Genomic DNA, 14,358 nt, shown 5'->3' with positions numbered 1-14,358 from the left:
GAAAAGAACAGTGTGTTGAAATGGGAGTATTGAGCGATATGTAGCCTCTTTATCAGTCCTCCTGTTGGTGAAATTCCGGGAACAACGGTGACCTTTGAGGACAAGAAGCTGCTGTGATGTATGTTAAGTCCGATCCTCTATTTTACAAGTCTTTACTTTTAAAATCTCTTATCAATAAAAAAATCTATTGCACATAACAACTAGGGGAGAACAGGGTTGGTTGTCACACTTTTTACTGTTTTGATGATTGCTCATCATCAAAACATCTTTCAATAGTCATCCCTACATTAAATTGAAGCTTAAGGTGTTGGCTTGAAATGTGTATCTCTCTCATTTTCCAACTCATTTTTACAAAGAGGCAAGGTACTCTGACACATTGTGACAACCAACCCCATCACAGGATGGTTGTCACACACTACGGGGTTGGTTGTCACAATTGTATTGTAATGGGAAAAATCTTCTCAAAAAGGCAAGAAGACAGAACTAAATTTGAAAGTTTAATTGCACTGACAAGTGATAGGCCTACATACCTTAATGCATCTCAACATAAAGTGAGCAAGGAACATGAACAGGAAACACATCTTTAGGCCAGCCTATATAACAACATAAAGAACAAAACAAATAAGCCGAACAATAATGGCCTACTCGACTAGGCTACATGCAGTCACTGTCTGAGTTACAGTGATGGCAAATGTAGGGTCTGCCCACTCCAACTAATTTCACCATGCATGATTTTGCCAACATAGGGGCTGGTTGTTACATGTGACAACCAACCCCAAAGAGAATGTGACGACCAACCCCAACTGAATTTTTTTGCTAGCATCAAGGCTAACAACCATCTAACAAGTAGTTAGCTAGCTAATAAAAGCCTCTCAGCAGTTTTTGGCTCTTCGTAGTCACTACACTGCTGATCTGTTCAACATATTTGGTCATAGCCCTTCTCACATCTCTCTTTTTTTTCATCTTTTTATTAATGTTTATTAGGGCAAATGTACAGTGATTGATCAACACTGAGAACCAGTCTAAAGCAAATAAATGTATAATAAGTAGCAATAACAACAAAGTGCTGTGCATCTCAAATAGTCGAAGAAAAATATAAATTAAAACAAGCCATAATTATTTTTTTTCACATTATTCAGTAGACCATAGAACAGAACAATACTTATCTCCCTAATATATATATATATATATATATATATATATATAAAATAAAAATAGTAAAATAAAATACAATTAATTAATAGTCATAAAGAAATTAAAATATATACACACACACACACACATATATATATATATATATATATATATATATATATATATATATATATATATATATATATATATATATACAGTTAAGCCCTAAATTATTCATACCCCTGGCAAATATTGATTTAAAGTTACTTTTATTCAACCAGCAAGTTTTTTCTTGATTAGAAATGAAACAGGCATCTCCCAGAAGGTAATAAGACAATGTACAAGAGGCATCATTTATTTATTTTTTCTATTGATTATTGAGAAGGGTATGAATAATTTTTGACATGCCACTTTTTGTTCAAATGTGAATAAAGCTGAGAAATATTTTTTTCCACAATGATGCCTCTTGTACTTTGTCTTATTACCTTCTGGGAGACGCCTGTGTCATTTCCAATCAAGAAAAAATGTAGTGGTTGTATAAAAGTAACTAAGTCAAAATTTGCCAGGGGTATGAATAATTTCGGGCTTAACTGTATGTTTATATATATATATATATATATATATATATATATATATATATATATATATATATATATATATATATATATATATATATATATATATGTATATATATATATATATATATATATATATATATATATAGTCTGTTTGGTTTAAAATAACACTCCCAAAAGCACGGTCCTGAATCTGAAGCTTCTAAGTCTGCAGACTCAATCTTCTGGGGGCTTTTATTCAAAACAGTCAGGAGGTTTACTTTAAGTGGTCAAAAACAACAGGAAAATAAAACTCCTGAATATATTAAGTTTTTATTTGACAAATCACACACAAATCAATACAGGCTTATTCTACAAAAAAGTGTTCAAAAATAAAATATCTAACAGTGAATTATGTAGTCCCTGATTTGTCCCGATTCCTAAAAATCACAAGGTTTCAAGAGTGGCAGCTTCTACTCTTGTGGTCTGTTTAAAATCCTGCCATCATTTTAGGAGATCCTTTTCCAACATTTTCACTTTGGCAATTAAAGGACATGCAAGTATGCGTATTTTGATAAATCCTACAAATCTGCAAACTCACAGCTCTGGGGAAGCACTTGTAGACGGATAAAGCAAAGAATATCCTTCACTGTATTCTTCTTTACAGGTTACTTAAACCCTCGAAAGAACCTGGAGAAGAACAGCGAGTCATCATCACGCATGTCTGAAAATGGATGTTGGCTACCTGAAATAAAAAATGTCATTAGAACCACACAAAGCTAAAATTAGATAACTTTCTATAAGGACAACCTAGACTTAAAGCTGGGGTTGGTAGTCAGATTTAGATACACTTTTTGTTATACTGGTTAAAATGATCTTTATGTCCTGATGGCAATCAATACATAATGTGTTCTTTAAATTTTTTTTAAAAAAGGTGCTATCTTCAACCGGAGTTAACCTGGGAAAACACCAACCAATCACCGTTTTTGGGTCCCAAAATTGGGGGGGGTTAGACGGAGTCCTGAGGACATGCTACATTCAAATTCATGCTAGTTTTCCGAGACTACCAACCCCAGCTTTAAGAATAATCCCCATGTTTACACTGACCTGGTGTATGGGATCCAGTGTGGTGGTCTGAATCCTCAAGGTTACCCGAACCTCCTGAACGGGTCACTGTGGTCTCCTCATTACCTTGTCCGTCTCTAATGGTACGCCTCTCCTCCACAGTCTGGCAGAAAACACAACCAACCTTTAGCTGATTTGTGGACTCAAACTGTGTTCAGTTATATGAAAATAAATTACTAAATCTTTATGGATTATGATAAAACCAGCATACACTGTTTCTCTCACCCCATCAGGCTTCACCACCTTTGTGACGGTGACTGACTGAAAGAAAGATCTGGTTCTGGGTTGGTTTGGTGCCTGACCAGCAGGTGGCGTCAGAATCTGATCCAGACCACCAGAGGAAACTGCAGAGTCTAGATCTTGACAGGACAGATGCAAGGAAAATAAGTTGGAACATCTGGAAAATAATGTGTCCAAAAGTTTTCATGCTAAATGATTCAAAATACAAGTTACCTCTGTCTTCTCTCCGCCCATCTTCTGGAGCTTTCGGTGGCCCCCTTTTCCAAATATCACTGAACTATTACACAGATATAAGGCAGTTATTACATAATAGTAATCAATGACACCTAATGTTGCAAGAGAAACGAAAAAACTGAGTGTGAGATATTCACTTTTGGAAAAGGGGTCCAGTCATGGACACTTGGTGACTCGTCAGAAGGGTGGCGGTCAGTTCTGGGCTCTGCAGGTGATCCTTGTGTGTTGCCGTCAGGGGATTTGAGCATGAAGTCTCTCAGGGGGTTCCTGCTGGATATGCCTTCAGTAATCTTTGATCCATCCTGAGGAGGTGGCAGCATGGGCACACCTAGAACGGAAGAGCTTGGTTGATCAATCAATCAATCAATCAATCAATCAATCAATCAATCAATCAATCAATCAATCAATCAATCAATCAATCAATCAATCAATCAATCTTTATTTATATAGCACCAAATCCAAAAAATGTTATCTGAAGACTCTTCACGAACAGAGCAGGTCTAGATCGTACTCTATGTTATATTATTAACAAAGACCCAACATCAAGACAGGATAAGATCCAGTCCCATCTTACAGGCAGGACTCAGTCTGATCTCATCTTAATCCACCATGAGCAGAGCACTTTACAGCATTTAGCAAGTTACAGTGGCAAAGACAAACTTCCTTTGACAGGCAGAAACCTTGAGCAGAACCAGACTCATGTTAGACAGACATCTGCTGAGACCGTGTTGGGGTTGGAAAGAGGGAGAGAGGAAGATGAAGAGAGAGAGATGACAGTGGTGAGACAGATAGTAGTACGGCCACAGCAGCAGGCTGTCTATGCCAGAGGAACCTATGAGACAAGGGAGCTCAGGGACTCTAAAAAGGTCTATGGTTAGTAACTTTAATGGGACAGGGAAAGTAAGTGACAGGCAGAGAGATGAGAGAGAGAGAGGGAAAGATATGATCCCAGTGTGTCAGTTCCCCCGGCAGTCTAAGCCTATAGTAGCATAACTAAGAGCTTGTCCAAACCTGAGCCAGCTCTAACTATAAGTGTTATCAAAAAGGAAAGTTTAAAGCCTACTCTTAAAAGTAGAGAGGGTGTCTGCCTCCTGGACCGTGACTGGTAGATGATTCAAAAGGAGAGGCGCCTGATAACTGAAGGCTCTACCTCCCATACTATTTTAGAGACTTTATGTAAGACGAGCAGGACTGGATGTTGGGGAATAACAATTTCCAGAGCCAGCAAAGAGGCAATAATGTATGTAAGGATAACGGCGCAGTTTTCATACCAAAGTGTCCGGACTCTGGCTGCCCGTCCGTGCGGCCCAGCTGGGAGAAGATCTCCTCCATCTCCCTGAGGACATGGCCAAACACCGGAGGCTCCTCGATCCTCATCCCGTTTGGTCCAAAGCTGAAGTCAAACCTCCAGTCATTATCAAAGGGGTCCTGCCGGACCCCGTGGAACCTCTCATTGTAGAATCCGTCGTCTTCCTCTTCTTCATCGTCATCATCGTCATCATCATGAGTCATTGCATCAAAGAAGGGATCCCTATGGTGGCCCAGAAGGACAAAACAAATTTACAAAAGATGAAACACTTTTACAAACATTTTTAAATTTTATAAAACAAAATTACATCAGCAAAACACTTTTACCAAGGACAAAACAAATTTACATTTCAGGAAACAAATTTGCAAACGACGGAACACTTTTACCATTTCTGAAACAAATTAACATTTCATTTTTACAGAAAGGGAATACCGGAAGTGATCGTGTGAGGGGTCAATTAGTTTGTTTTGATGGAGAGAAACCAAACAGAGATAGACATGGTTTACATATTAGGACAGGCATGTCCAAAGTGCGGCCCGGGGGCAAATCGCGGCCCAAGGTCCATTTATTTATGGCCCCAAGCTTCCATCTTAAAATGCGTTATTTATAGCACAGAAATTAATCACATTCTGAATCATCTGAACATTTGCAGTTTCATTTGGACACCACTGTATTTTTTTTTTTAGCCTTTTCTTAACTTGAACACCCAATAAATGTCAGGTGGCGCAACCAGATATTTGTCAAAATATATGTACTTACCTATCATTTGTTCTAACTGAAACTTTTAGGAAGTATCCCTTAGAGTGGTTACAGTTCTTTACACATTTGTATTTTGAGTATATTTTTTATTTACAATATATATTAGGATTGTTGCATTCTATTGGCCAGGTTTTACATATAATGTTTACAGTTTTAGGTTGGTTGTACCACCTGACATGGAAAGTGTTACCGTCCACCTATAAGTTGATAAAAGCTTTTCTATTATTATTTAAGAGACATCTACAAACCTTTTAACTCAGCCGTGACAATTAGTAGGGTCCTCTGAATGATTTCATATGTTGAAGTCCATTATAACTATTATATTAACTATATAATATAACTATTATAATAACTATACTATTATACTTACTTTCAAAATAAAAGGTCGATGAGTACGGTGGTGCCACCCTGACATTTGAGAACATGCAAATTGCTGGACAAAAGTTTTTAAATTACCTTAGGTGCGTTTTAACTATTGATATTTATGAAATTATGTTTATTTCAAAGCTCTTATATGTAAAATCATGCCATGGTGTTTTAATTTGAATTTTTTATTATTAAAATACATTTTTTATAGTGTTTTAAGTCAGTTCACTTGCTTAGAGGGTTGCGCCAGCTGACATTTTCAGGGTTTGAGATACTTAAAAATGAAATAAATCTCAATATTTGTACTGAAATTGTATATAAAATAAGCAGGTTTTTTAGAATCAATTGATGTATGTCTTAAAAATAACAAATTATTTCAAAAGAAAATAATGGATTTGGACCCATATATGTGTTGTCCTTGGTAAAAGTTTGCTGATGTAATTTTGTTTTATAAAATATGAAAAATGTTTTCCAAAATGTAAATTTGTTTTGTCCTTGGTAAAAGTGTTTTGTTAATGTCATTTTGTTTTATAAAATGTGAAAAATGTTTTCCAAAATGTAAATTTGTCTCCAACTTTGTAAAAGTGTTTCATCTTTAGTAAATTTGTCTTTCAGGGCCACCATAGATCCCTGATCCAAACAGTATGATATACAGATCAGATGCATTAATTATTAGATCTTGCCTTAGGTTAGCTGGCACTATTTGGCTGTGACATTAATAGTCTTTAAAGAACACAATCTAATTATTCAAGAGGTCACTCTTAACCTAAGTATAACAGCTACTATGCTATCTGAGGGACCCCTGTTGTCACCCTGGCAGAGAGAAAGTTAATCTCATCACCAAAGCTGTTTAAGCAGCCAAACAGCGTGCAAGTGAGGAACCAACTTCTGTTAGCTTAGCCGAGAGAAAGCTGCACAATCTAAACGACTTTGACAACATGAACTTACCTTCGGCCACGATAATGACCTCCGGGAACCCCAAAGAACCCGCGGAATAAGTCAAAAACACTCATTTAATGAAAAAAAGTCCAAACCATGACTACTTCTAACTGTGAATACGCACAGGAGTACAAGTATGTCAACAGAGCAGCAGTATGTGCGACAGTGCCGTAAAGCGTTCTGGCAACTTCAGAATGACGCAATTCGTTGTCACGCTACGTTACCGTATATGGCAGAAAGCATGCGCAGAGGAGTTTATCGTCTAGTGTTACTATTGACTTTTTTTTCCTCAAAATTCTGACTTTAATCTCAGAATTCTGACTTTAATGACTATAATGACAATAATTATATTCATAATATAATACAATTGATTTACAGTGGGGTGCGAAAGTTTGGGAACCCTAAACAAAAATTGTTGTTTTCATCTGTATTTTATATTTCCTTCAGTGTGACAGCTTGTTTCTCACACATCTTATAACTGACAGAAATACAGACATTTTCAGGATGAAAACTTATTTATTGAGTTAAATCAGGATGTACAATAAACTCTGAAACAAAATCAGACCGGTGCGAAAGTTTGGGCACCCGACCCCTTCAGTGACTTCAAGACTTAGTAGCACCCCCTTTTGCTAATATAACTGCCTGTAAACGTTTCATATAACTCTGGATAAGTCCCTGGATTCTGGCTGGGGGGATTTTTGACCACTCCTCCTTACAAAAGGCCTCCAACTCTGTGAGATTGGAGGGCCTACTGGCATGGACAGCACGCTTCAGGTCATACCACAAATTCTCTATTATGTTCAAATCTGGGGATTGTGATGGCCATTGCAGAATGTTGTATTTTTCTTTCTTTAAGTAATCCTTTGTCGATTTTGAACAATGTTTAGGATCGTTGTCGTGTTGGAGTACCCAACCGTGCCTTAGCCTCAGCTTCTTGGACATTTGCCTCCAGAATCTGTTGATATTGGGCCGAATCCATGCGGCCTTCCACCTTAACAAGGTTTCCAGTGCCTGTACCGGCCATACAACCCCAAAGCATAACAGACCCTCCTTTACATTAAAACTTTACAGTAGGGAGCATGTTCTTCTTCTAGTATGCTGTGTTCTTCTTGCGCCATGTGGTTGTGCCCATATAACTCCATCTTTGTTTCATATGTCCAGAGCACTTTATTCCAGAATGAATCTGGTTTATCCACATGTGTTTTGACATATGTCAGACGAGCGTGTTTGTGATGGGGATTACAGTAAGAAAGGGCTTCTTACGCATCACCCTTCCATAAAGCTCTTTCTCATGCAATCTTTGTCTGATTGTGGAGCGATGCACCATGACACCATCAGCAGTAAGATCTTCCTGGAGTTCTTTGGTGGGTGTTTGTGGGTCCTTGCAAAGTTTTCTCACCATTTTTCGCTCTTGTCTTGCTGTCATTTTCCTTGGTCTGCCACATCTTTTCTTCACATCCACAGTGCCAGTAGCTTTCCATTTCCTTATGATGTTCCTCACAGTTGACACAGAGAACTGAAACCTGTGGGATAATTTCTTATAGCCTTCTCCAGAGTTATGCTTCTGTATTATTTGCAATTTTAGGTCATCTGAGAGCTGTTTTGATGTTCCCATGTTGCCAAGTCACATTAGAGACTGAGGGATAAGAAACAGTTGCTCAAATTTAACCTTTAAATCTGTTGTTGTATTTGAATTTGTTGTGGAAGATTCAGTGAACTAATTCCAATGTTTAGATGGTGAAATCAGTCTTTTTAGGCTATCTAGCAACGCTCAAACATAAGAAAGTTTAAGGGTGCCCAAACTTTTGCACTGGTCTGATTTTGTTTCAGAATTTATTGTACAACCTGATTTAACTCAATAAATATGCTGCTGTAAATGTCTGTATTTCTGTCAGCTATAAGATATGAAAGAAGCAAGCTACCACACTGAAGGAAATATAAAATACAGATGAAAACAACAATTTTTGTTTAGGGTGCCCAAACTTTTGCACCCCACTGTATATAGCACTTTTCAAAACAGGGTAACAAAGTGCTTTAGAATGAAAAAATAAAAGAAAGAAAAAGTGAAATGTGAGGAATATTTTTAGAAAATTTAAAAATGAATACATCCTTTTTTTAAATTGCACTTTAGCAAAGTTTTTTCACTGTTTTTGCACTTTATTTTATAATTTTTATTAGCTTACTCTTTAGTTCTCTTTTTCTAGCTATTTCCTATGTTTATCTGTTGTTTTCGTTGCTAGGGTCTGAAAGAGAAATATCAAATCCTCTGTATGTCTTGTGCATACTGCAGTTTTTGACAATAAAGAAGACTTTGAACTTTTGAGAATAGTAGGAAATAAAGCAACATAAGAGCCGCAAAAGAAAAAGAAAACGAGAAGAAAAAGGTAGACTATGAAAGATAAAAGGGAGTAAAACAATTTAAAAAACACTAAAACCAACAAGAGAATAAAAATAAATAAAACAAAGCCAGAATTTTATACCAAAGATAAGAGATTAAAGAGAAAATATATAACATATGAAACATACAATCCTGTGACAGGATGCTCTACTAGATCTTATCAAAACACGTTTACCAATAATATTTTTATGAGGGACATTTACTGGTAGTGTGACAGCAAATTTTGAAATGAATGAACAGGCGTGTACCTGGAGGAAATCTTTTCCGATGTGCTGATGTGTTTCTTGAAATCTGGTCAGCTGTTTGTAAAGTAATTTTTCATCATTAGTGCAGGAGAGCTTTCCAGTGATGGTGAAAGTAGACTTACTAAAAATACTTTAGAGAAAACACACTGAAAATCACTTTTTGCAAAAATCCCTTGCATTCATAATTCAAGGATAGAATTAAATTGTACTTGCTCACCAACTCAAGTTAATGTAGCCTATTTCATTTTACTTTTCTAATAAAAGATATTACCTGCATAATCACACGTTACACAGACATTTATGTCTCTAGAGTCAAAATGTGAAGATCTCAACATAAAGACATTTTGGGAAACAACAGATACCTCACTGAAAAACACTTCTGAAAACATTATTGTACTGCACAGCTTGTCCTGATTTTACTTGACCTTTATTTTATTGATTTATAACTATTATTTACTTTATCGAATTTAATGATTTTTAATATTTCAAAATAATTGTATTCCTTTAGAGTTCTTTTAAATGAATTTTGTCTTTTTTAAAATACTTTTTACTTCTCGATCGTGTCTTGTGATTTCATGATCTGCTGGTTGTATTTTGCTACCCATGTAAGGCACTTTGGGGCCTGTCTTTTGAAAAGTGCTCTATAAATACGATTAATATTGTATTTCAAGTAAATACAACTAGTTCAATGTATTTGTTTAATCATGATTTAAATTATGACTTTTTTTATTATACATTTTTAACACTGAACTCACCCAGATATTGAAATATGATTATTAACTGGTACAGCTCATTAAGCAGCCAGCTTTCAATCATAAACTAGTTATTTAGATGCATACAGTGCCCTTCAGTCTAGTAAACAAACAAGTAGAAACAAAGTCTGCATTAAGTGTGTTAGCTGGCTGTTACATAACTCATGCCTTTAACACTGAAGTCTCAAAATCAGATGGTTTTGGCCAAGCCAAACACTTGGAGGCAGATGCTTCTCCTTACAGTGTTTGTCACTTCCCTGTACTGCTGATATCAAGTATCAGGATGTGAGCATGTCAAGCTATCAGCTGATGAACAGCCAGTGTTGAGCAACATCACTAGAACCCCCTCCTTTCACCACATCACCCCCGTCCTCCAGCAGCTTCACTGGCTCCCGGTCAAATCTGGAATCTCCTTCAAAATCCTCCTGTATACATTTAAGGCCATCCACAACATCGCCCCCCTGTATCTATCCGATCTCCTCCACATTGTCACCCCCTCTCGCTCCCTCAGGTCTTCCTCCTTCCTCCACCACTCTGTGCCCTCTTCCCGTCTCAGCACCATGGGAAGCAGAGCTTTCAGTCGCTCTGCTCCCCAACTCTGGAACTAACTCCCACCAGACATCAGAAATATTGACTCTCTACCCCTCTTCAAATCAAAACTCAAAACCCATCTGTTCCAATCTCTGTTTAATTTCCACTGCTTCATTTTAACTTGGTGTTACTTTGTGGTTTTTATTTATTTTATCGTGTTATTTTATTCATTGTGTTTTAATCCCTCTGTAAAGTAGCCCTAAGTGTTAAGAAAGGCGCTTTTAAACAAAATGTATCATTATTATTATTATTATTATTATTATTAACACACACAAACACTGGGAATCAGTGTCGGACAGTTGGAAGAGATGCTGCTGTATTTAGAAGCCACATGAGAAACAAATATAGTTTCTTAAAAGACATTCACATCCAAAATGATGAAAAATGCCTTTTTCTTGTTTATTTACTTAATATTTATATATTTTTACAAAATAAAAAAAATATATGAAACAAAAAGCTAACAAGTCTGCAAGGATTCGAGAAGGAAAAGGAGAAAGCCATCGAACAAACAGGAACTACAGTACTTGTGTTTTTTCATATATGTACAAGACAAGTTTATCCATTTAAATTTTTTAAAACGCACAGTACAAAAAGAAAAATAAATCACTGACAAAAAAACCCAAAGTACAATTCTGTCCATCAGTATTCAATGTTGCAGGTTTCCTTACAATGGGGGACAGGTGGTGGAGCGGGGGAGCAGGTGGGGGGCCTCAGAAAGAAAGAAAAATAAAACACACTGGAAGGCAGACTGGGTGTGTATTGGCCTATGAAATCATTCTCAACATCTCTTGCAGAATAGGTGGGACCTTTATGCGGCATATTTATAATTCATGGGAACAGTTACTGTACATATGTCGGTTAATGAAAAACCCTGTGCTAGGAAGAAAACAAAGCACAGTACACAACCCGCGGCCCCCGTGTATACAAACATGCACGCAGTCACATGACAAACACACTTTCCTCACAGTCCAAGCCAGTGAGCTCGCTTATATGTCTTTATATATATCTATATTTGGTAAAAAATAAACTTCACAACTCTACCGATTTAGAGAATTGTTTCTTCAAACTTAAAATGACAAATAATAAAAAGAAAACAAAACTGCAATTAAGCAAATTATTGTTTGGGTGTCTCATGTGGGAGGGAAGAGTTTTCTCCAAAACTAAGGAATGGGGAGCTGAGGGTGAGAAATACAAAACCAGCCTGTCCCCCCACCTTCAGATTGAACTTCATTCCTCCCCATCAGCAAGAAAAACGGGGCAAATACAAAAAAAAAAAAGAAAAAGAAAAAAGGAGACCATACAAGAAACGTTCATTCTTTTAGAAAACAGTTCTATGTTACATACAAGTGAAAGAAAAAAGAGGGTGGGGCGGGGTTGTTAACACGATACAAATTCCCAACACTCAAATATGTCACCCCTTGACAGTGTTTTTCTATAACCATTAAGCTCCTGTCTCCCCTCTCTTCATAGCCCGCCCCTCCCTGCCCCCCTCCCTCCCTCCCTCCCTCCCCCCATCCATGCAACATTACAGTGCTGGTTCTCTCAGCACAGCACCTCCTCTGACTGCAGGCAGAGCTTCGAGGAGGAGTGCTGGACTAAGAGACTTAGGGAGGGGGGGTGGGGGGGGATCTCTGCAGGAGGAGGGAGTTTATATTTGCAGAAGGAGTGATGAGCCCCCTTCTTTGCTTCTGTAGATGGTGTGATGTGGGTGCATGGGGCCCCAACAGCTGATGTTAGTTCGCCCCCCAGTTGTAGCTGTTGTATGCCGACTTGTTGATCTGAGACTTCTGCTGGATGGAGGCGTTCTGGCTGCGCTGTCCAGTGCCGCTCTGTGAGAGAGAGGACAGAGAGCATGTGAGCTGGTAGTTCATGCTGTGTATTTACTTCTGCTGCTCGGTGACATTATGAAGCTACAAATATGCGATGTATGATTCATCTGTTAGGGACAAGTTCTTTGGTGTGATTGCAGAAGTTCTGAATGGATCTGCGGTCACATGAAAACACTGTGTGGTGTGGTTTGTTTGTATCACAGTGGAAGATATCAATAAAACTCTTGAGTCCTTGTATTCATCAGGCTGAGTCAGCACTTTGTCTGGTCTCAGTGAACTGGGGAGCTTTTCTCTCACAGACCCTAGTGTTTCTAAACAGATGTGACTTTAGCATGGAGAAAACTGCTTTGCGTATTTTGGCTGTTTAAATTCAGCAAGTCTTAATTTCAATCTAAATTAGCCAATGAATTTATTTATTCAAGCAACCATGGTAACAACTCAACTACATAATTCCTTAAGTAGGAGGGATTTTCACTAATCCTTCTGAGGGTTGAAAGCAGTAAAAGAGAGCTGGGTAAAGGTTGTTTCATACTGTGTATTTTGGCTGTTAATACTGAAAGAAGGAGTGAAAGTAGCGTCCATACATGAAACGTTTCACTTTTAATTAAAGGCTGAACTCCCTTAAAGTCCAGAACAAAGATCACAACCATATTTAAAGGCACAGACCTTTATGGGGGCGCTCTCTGGCAATTTTTTTTAATGACAATGTGTGTCCAACTTTTTCAACTCTGTTTTGTCATTTGACACACATTCAAAACACACATTAAACAATCTTCGCTTCCTGACAATTGGTTGGGTTTTGTTGACGTTGCATCCTGCTGTTTCTATGCATCAGTGTAGCTCTTTCTTGAAGCATCTGTTTTAGCCGGGTAGAGTTTATTGTCCTGCTTTGAATCTCTGCTGTAGTTGAGCTCAGCTTAAGGTAACATTAATAGTTGTGGGAGGGGAAACGCTGCACCTGTGGTCCTTACAGTGCACGTCTGTGTTAGCTAGTTTATAGAGCGCCTTATCTCTCTGCATTCTTAATAGTATATTGGTCACACAGGGATAAAGAATGCTTTGGTATGTCTATCTGTAGACAGGGTTACAAAATTCCAGGAATTTTCAAAGTTGGAAACTTTCCGTGGGAATTAACTGGATTTAATGGTTTTAATTGTATTACTTTGGATGGATGTCAGCTTATAATAAAATAAATATTTATGCTTGGATATGATACCTTTCCATTAAATTCCCAGGTAATTCCCATAAATTCCCATTATTTCCAATTTGGAATATTTCCAAAATTCCCCAGCTTAACTTACAATGAAAATGTTCCACCCTTTTGCAACCCTACCTGTAGATCATTATTTTGCAGTTACAGTGTCGACTAACAATGCCCATGTTCGTCAGTGAGCTCTGTGACAGTAGATGAAGACTTAACACATGCTAAGCAGGCAAGTGCTGCGTAATCTATCGAGTAACGACTTTAAAAGTAACTAACCTGTGAAGGTAACCTTCACTGACAGCAGGAGATAAACACAACAATCACATCACAAACACTACCTGTCCGTCCTGCTGCAGGTGGTGGTGAAGAATCTGAGAGTGGGGCTGTTGGTGTGGTGCAAGGATGTGCATGAAGGGGGCCGGGGCGTAGCCAGCTGCAGCAGGAGGGTTGATGGGCCCCCCGCTCCCCAGAGCTGAGGGCAGGCTGAACGAAGCTGCCGGTGTGCCAGCATGGAAACCCTGCTTCTCAAACGACTGTTGGAACAAGTCAGACAAAGAACAGACCTGTCAACAAAGCAGGGTGTTTTGGTCACATCGCAGTGAGTACAAAAACTGACTTTAATACACTTTTACTGCACACATGGAGGTCAAAATATCTCACACTCAATGTGTTCACGTTA

At 37.9% G+C, this 14,358-nt stretch overlaps 2 protein-coding genes across 18 annotated transcripts in view; both read right to left on the bottom strand.

Moving 5' to 3' along the window:
- Positions 1 to 2,002: 2,002 nt before the first annotated feature.
- On the bottom strand, positions 2,003 to 6,859 carry hax1 (HCLS1 associated protein X-1). Of its 2 annotated transcripts, none has more exons than XR_004634406.1 (7): positions 6,670 to 6,859; positions 4,559 to 4,818; positions 3,425 to 3,615; positions 3,267 to 3,330; positions 3,025 to 3,172; positions 2,796 to 2,916; positions 2,003 to 2,433 (listed from the first exon to the last, which is right to left on the bottom strand). XR_004634406.1 is itself a non-coding variant. In XM_034705653.1 (7 exons), exons 1-7 carry the CDS (start codon positions 6,732 to 6,734, stop codon positions 2,357 to 2,359), a joined length of 912 nt encoding a protein of 303 aa, XP_034561544.1. In that variant the 5' UTR covers positions 6,735 to 6,855; the 3' UTR covers positions 2,003 to 2,356. The 2 variants fall into 2 exon arrangements, 1 of the variants encoding a protein (XP_034561544.1); XM_034705653.1 differs by having other exon boundaries at positions 3,039 to 3,172; positions 6,670 to 6,855.
- Positions 6,860 to 10,989: 4,130 nt separating this feature from the next.
- ubap2l (ubiquitin associated protein 2-like) overlaps positions 10,990 to 14,358 on the bottom strand; it is a 32,313-nt gene continuing 28,944 nt past the window's right edge. For 7 of the 16 annotated variants that reach the window (XM_034705641.1, XM_034705644.1, XM_034705640.1 and 4 more), the window contains 2 exons: positions 14,018 to 14,212; positions 10,990 to 12,475 (listed from right to left, as the gene is read on the bottom strand). In XM_034705641.1, coding sequence (XP_034561532.1) covers positions 12,380 to 12,475; positions 14,018 to 14,212 — 291 coding nt within the window. In that variant the 3' untranslated portion in view covers positions 10,990 to 12,379. Of the gene's footprint in view, positions 12,476 to 14,017; positions 14,243 to 14,358 lie in introns of all 16 variants that reach the window. The other 9 variants (XM_034705636.1, XM_034705635.1, XM_034705634.1 and 6 more) reach the window with 2 other exon arrangements.

Source organism: Notolabrus celidotus, chromosome 16 (assembly GCF_009762535.1).
Source record: "Notolabrus celidotus isolate fNotCel1 chromosome 16, fNotCel1.pri, whole genome shotgun sequence".
NCBI lineage: Eukaryota > Metazoa > Chordata > Actinopteri > Labriformes > Labridae > Notolabrus > Notolabrus celidotus.
Note: the sequence above shows the minus strand (reverse complement) of the source record. Positions and strands in the feature narration are given on the sequence as shown.

Bases quoted from the DNA above. Each gene is read 5' to 3' on its own strand.
- hax1 (XM_034705653.1), bottom strand. From the start codon at position 6,734: ATGAGTGTTTTTGACTTATTCCGCGGGTTCTTTGGGGTTCCCGGAGGT. The intron at 2,917-3,038 runs GTGAGAGAAACA...GTTTTCTGCCAG, and splicing joins AGGTGGTGAAGCCTGATGGG to ACTGTGGAGGAGAGGCGTAC. The intron at 2,434-2,795 runs GTCAGTGTAAAC...TTTTTATTTCAG, and splicing joins CACTGGATCCCATACACCAG to GTAGCCAACATCCATTTTCA.